The 5,695-nt window shown below is 42.0% G+C and overlaps 1 protein-coding gene across 1 annotated transcript; it reads right to left on the reverse strand.

The window, feature by feature from the left end:
* Nucleotides 1–637: 637 nt before the first annotated feature.
* snrpa1 (small nuclear ribonucleoprotein polypeptide A') lies at nt 638–3,651 on the reverse strand. The gene is made up of 9 exons (XM_079736394.1): nt 3,486–3,651; nt 3,216–3,363; nt 2,729–2,807; nt 2,505–2,551; nt 2,315–2,417; nt 1,759–1,838; nt 1,347–1,419; nt 1,133–1,226; nt 638–909 (listed from the first exon to the last, which is right to left on the reverse strand). Exons 1-9 carry the CDS (start codon nt 3,565–3,567, stop codon nt 689–691), a joined length of 927 nt encoding a protein of 308 aa, XP_079592520.1. The 5' UTR covers nt 3,568–3,651; the 3' UTR covers nt 638–688.
* Nucleotides 3,652–5,695: the final 2,044 nt, after the last annotated feature.

Here is a 5,695-nt window from a genome sequence, read left to right on the forward strand (position 1 = left end):
TGAAATACCATGTCTAATTTCCTCCAAGGATATAGCAAGGGCATGGCTTTTGACTCAAACCTTAAGAGTTGATTTGTGTAGAACTCACTAGCATAGACATATGACATGTATAATTATTGCAAATATAATCGTAGCCGTGTCCATGCTACACGCCAACTCGGACTTTTGCTTGGCTCCTCCAAACACAAGGACGCAGGGTGGTGGTGTTGAAAAGACTGTTTAGTTTGTGGAGACGTGGCTGGTGTCAGTATCACCATACTGACACCAGCTCACCATCTCCTGCATGTTCCAATGCAAGAGATCTGTTGTGTGTACGCTAAATAAGTTAACCTGTGCACATTCAATTCCTCAATGTGCAACAGGCTGCTAAGTCCATACATCATCTTCTCACTCCAACAGCATTTTAAATTGAAGATATAACTTCTCAAGGACTTGAATTACATACACATGTGCATGGATACGGAGTGTATCTTCCTTCAAATAAAGATGCTTGTTTGCTTAAAAAAGTAATGCTTTAAATTACAATAAAAGGATGTACTCAATTCAGGTGCATGTTTTAATTGGCATTTGTAGATCTTAACAGTCCGACACGGACACAAATTTAACAAAAAACAAATTTTATTGACATCATTGCATGTTGGTTCAACAGAAATATATAAAAAAAACAAAAAAAAAACAATTAGGACACTCAGGAGCCATTGACTGGTGGATCCTCATCCATGCCGTCATCCTCTTCCTCGCCTTTAGCCTCCGCCTCCTCTTCCTCCTCCTCCTCTTCATCAGCTTCACCATCCATGTTCTCCTCCCCCCCATCGTCCATGGGCTGTTCGTCTGTCGTTTGCACAACATCACTCTCTTCCTCCTGCTCCTCCTCTTCCTCTTCTTCTTCTTCAACCACTTCTTCTGTGCCTAGAAGAAAATGTATTGTCACACAAATGGACCATTTCATACAGTGAATAAGCCAGCATAACGGGAGATTAAGAGACTATCTTTTTAAAAACGATTTAAATCTTAACTTTATCTTCAATCTAAAACACCAAAAAAATGACTTGTGGTTAAAGCGCGGTATAGGTCCAAGGCACAAACAAATATAAATCTAGGGGTAGAGGAAAGCACTGCGATTATGTCTCACCTTGTCGAAGATCTCTTCCTGGGATCTGACCAGCCTGCAGCATCCCTTTCAGCCTCTCCACCTCCGCCAGAGACGAGGCGTTGGCAATCGCATTCTGAGGTGCAATTCACATTTGCATGATAAACAATACCACAGAAAAAAGGGGCTCAGATTCAGCATTCACACAGAGAATTGCACGCCTTTAAATCTTGGACACGCACGACGTCCCGCGTACCTTGATGGCTTCCACGTCGGCCTGGGATGGACCCGTTTTCTTCTCAGTCTGCACCGCCGCTCCAGGGGTGAACCTGAAACCATACGATCACGCCGGTTAGCAGGGAAAAGCATCACCAGGTGCTTCTCTTTCGCTAAACCAGTGTAGTATCTTTTCCTGAGTCATATCATCTGATACAATAGGGAACGTCACAAGACAGCAGTCCTAGGCAACACGGTTGTGACTTTGGATTTGGAAAATAAAGTGGGGATAGACCAAATTCCCACACCATCACCCATTCTATACATTATTCTCCAGGTGAAGTTAACGGTGGCTCTAGTGCTATTGGAATTTTGTGGTTGCCCCATCCCCACAGCCCAGTCAGAATCCAGTGATTGCTAGGAGCTGCTGTCCCGCGGTGACTTCATCTTACGTTCTCGTTCGTTTGGCAATATCCTTTGCAAGCTGGGCACCACGTTTGCCCTTGAACATTTTCTCTGCTTCTTGTCGTTCCTATGGCGATATATCAACAAGTTACAAGAAAGGCTTTACAAATGAACAAAGCAGACAGTCACACCTGGAAGGGTAGAAGACAAGGGTTGATGACACAGAGGGTTATTCTCACATCAAATTAATACAATAATCTCAGTAACCGACAAACCTGCACGGAACCAAAAGGCTTCGGTTCAGGTAGAAAAGGTGTCGATAAAGACCAGATTGTAGCAGTCTCACAATGTAAAAACTGCAAACATTGTGGGAAATATTTCCAAGAGCAGCTGGCACTGATAATTTGATACCACCTAAAATCTATTAAAAAACAATTGCCATTAGCCATAGTTAATTTCCTTTATTATTGACTTTGATTTTATAACCTCATCAATTCAATGATAGACATGTATATACATTCAAACATTCAGAATTTGTAAATGTTATATTAGTCAGCGTTTGGGACACAATGCCTAAAACCATAAGCCATGGCCATCACTTACCTTCAGCTTCACTTTCTGGAAATCCAGCACTCTGATTTGTGGGATTTTGCTGATGACATAGAGCCTGTAGTGCTTCTTGTTCGTGACAGGATTCCTCAGCAGACTGAAAATAAGTACATGGAAATGAGGCTGTGCACAAATCAACCACAACCAAACAATGGTCAACAAGAAGATGTTGGATCACACATACCTGAGGAGAGTCAAAGTCTTCACAGTAGCCAGTGGGTCCAAATCACCCTGAAGTAAATCAATAAATGGTTTGATTAGGTAAAAAATAGGTTACGGTTTGTCCTCAAAACAATTCTAGAATGATGGTTCCAATTTAATATACACATTAAATAAGCATATTACACCAAAATGAGCCAACATGAACGATGTAGTCTTGATGTTATGATGGAAGTAGTGATCACATACCAGTTCTTGAATGTTGTTGCTTGTAAGAATCAGTTCCGTCAAACTTGGCAAAGCGTGTTCAAGGTTTTCACCAAAGCGACTAGAAGGAAAGCCAAAGATTCGACCAATGTACGCAACCATGTTGAATGCATAAATAGAGTCTACAGCTCAGCTGTACAGCCCATCACATTATAGTAGGCTATAGTTGATTTCTGCAGCGTACCATATTCTGATGAAATACATAGTAGGCTATAGCTGATCTTTGCAGCCTACCATATTGTGTTCTAATGCATGGTAGGATAAAGCTGATTCTGCATCCTACCGTAGTGTTGTAATACACTGTAGGCTTCAGTTTAACAGCATCCTACCGTATTGTCTTAATGCATGGTAGACTATAGTTTAACAGCAGCATACCGTATTGTCTTGATACATGGTAGGCTATAGTTTTAACAGCAGCATACGGTATTGTCTTTATGCATGGTAGGCTATAGTTTTAACAGCAGCATACCATATTCTGTTGTTGTTCAGCAGCAGGGTCTTGAGCCTCTTCAGGAGGGGGAACCCGTCCAGTTTCCTGACCTCATTGTCGGAGAAGTCGATTGTGTCGAACTGGTCAAGCGTGGCTCCTAGGTTTTCCAGGACAGGAATTTTATACCCTGCGAAAAGGACATATATGTTAGTGCTAAATGAACACCCACGTTACAGCGGATCGGCGCCACTGTTAGCATCTGCAGCTAGCCGGGCTAGGGCCAGAAGGCCAGCTAAGGGCATGAATCACCTCTCAGGTCCAGCTCTCGGTCCCGCACGGGGTTCGTGTACTGAGCCGCCTGCTCGATGAGTTCTGCTGATAACTTAACCATCTTTAATTGTAGTTTTTTTTTATATTATTCAACCGCGTTCGGTTTGCTTGATTCATAAACTGAACGTTTCCCTGCTTTCCACACGCTGCCGCCCGGAAGGAAGTCGGTATCAAATAAAGTGTTGGTTAATAGCTGTGTTGCCCCCTAGTGGTCAGAGAGATACGCACCCGAGGAGGGAAACGTTTAACACTGATTTCATCGACTATTAGCTTTACTTACCTCAACATTCATCCACACACATTCAATATTTTGGAGGTCAAGGGTGTGTTAGGCTTGACTTTTGCACGTACTATTAAAGAGGCTTATACCACCACTGCTTTTAACTTTGTCCTGCTATATGTTGATAGTGTCTAACCCTTTCAATAAGAATGAATGTTCATAGACAGCAATCGAGCTGCCAACCTGAGGTTGAAAAAAAAATCATGCAATTTTTCTGGGGGCCATGGCTTTCATATTTACACGTGTCCTATCTTCAGGGGAAAATGTGATATCTGAACCTTACCATAGTTTTGTGGATTGGCCCAGACAGCACACAATTTTAAGATACATTTGTTCAAATGACAGTTAACCTGGAGGTGATTTGAAGCCCTTAAGAGCTATTTTAATGGTGAGATTGTGTATGTGTACTATTACCCATTTCCTCTTAAAGGCCTCCAAATCTACTGACATATTGTTATTCTGAAACGCCTCCTCCCTCCCACCCTCCCTCTCTCCCCCCCGATGAGTGCTCTTGACTCTTCTTCAGCCGAGCTCTGAGTTGCTGCTGTGTTTAATGGGAGATATAGCCCCAGTGATTCCCATCTGTACCCATGCATGCAGAGCACAGGAATGCTGTGATCAAATGCCCTGCCAGCCTTTAGTATTCCACCTCGACAACAGAAGGCTTCCCCTGGCCTCCCCCCACCCCCACTATCTTCAAAAAGGGGATCTGCTTTGAAGGTTCACCTGGGGGAGATGGAGCTCAGTCTGTTCTCAAGCAACAAAGAATCTGATTGGAGCACGGCGAATGTTCCTGAGATGACCCTCAGCAGAGTCTGTCAACGAACGACTCTTTCAGGCCTTCCAGGAAGGTGTGGCATTTCAAATGACCGTCATGAGCACATGTTTCTTTATAATGCTCATCCAGCTCCCTCTGGTAGCCGTGGTTTACAGCCACATCTATGTCTGCACGACTGTTATACCCCGATTTACATTTTAAATTCTTATTATGGAGAAGAACACCACGTTCTCCTACCAGAGGGATACGGTTTTCAGTGAGTGAGACCGTGTATTTCACTAGGTCATAAAACATTGGGTTCAGTAATACATTTTTATGTTACTACATTATTGACCAACATGGACCCAAGTCGTTTTAGAGATAGCTTTTTCAAGGCCTTGCTTGTCCATTAATGCAAATTTTCCAGAGGACACAGACTCTATAAACGATCAAATATTGTGGGAAAAAGTTGTAGCCTCAAGTTCATGGAAGATAACACACTATCCACTCCCAGCCAATTACGAGTGGATAGTGTGTGAAAACAAGTGTGACTTTGTTAGGAATGAAGCTCAGTTCCACTAATTGCTGCTATTTCTGGACTTGAACTTTTGGTTGTTTGCCAGAACAGCTGACTTGTTTGTTCCCACTTGACATATCAGGAAATTAAATGTCCAATTAAATTGTATATTTGAGCCCCTTAACATTTATCCTTCCTACATGTGTCCACAGATATTCTGTCCAAAGAAATGTCCAGAATGCCCCGGAGATTCAAACAAAAGTATTGCAAAGAAATATATACAGGATTTGCTGGTTGACCCCATTTTATTTTATCCCAGACAAGGGTTAAGCAGCTCCCATAGCTGTATCTATTTTGAGTCCAATTAAGATTTGTCCATAAAACCTTCCCTGGCTAGGTAGCTTTCTGAAAAACTGACCTCAAACAAACAAATCAACATATCGATTCTGAGTTTACACGCCAGTGCAGATGTATTTAAATGGCTGCTATGATATACTCACAATGAAGACATTACAAGAGACGTATCACATCAATAATTACTTTATTCTAGACATACCAAACACAGAAATTATACAAAATGCAGACAATTGTATATGAAAATAAAAATTTAAGACATTCAAAATGCATATTAGCAT

The sequence above is a fragment of the Pollachius pollachius genome (assembly GCF_949987615.1).
Source record: "Pollachius pollachius genome assembly, chromosome: 5".
Classification (NCBI taxonomy): Eukaryota; Metazoa; Chordata; class Actinopteri; order Gadiformes; family Gadidae; genus Pollachius; species Pollachius pollachius.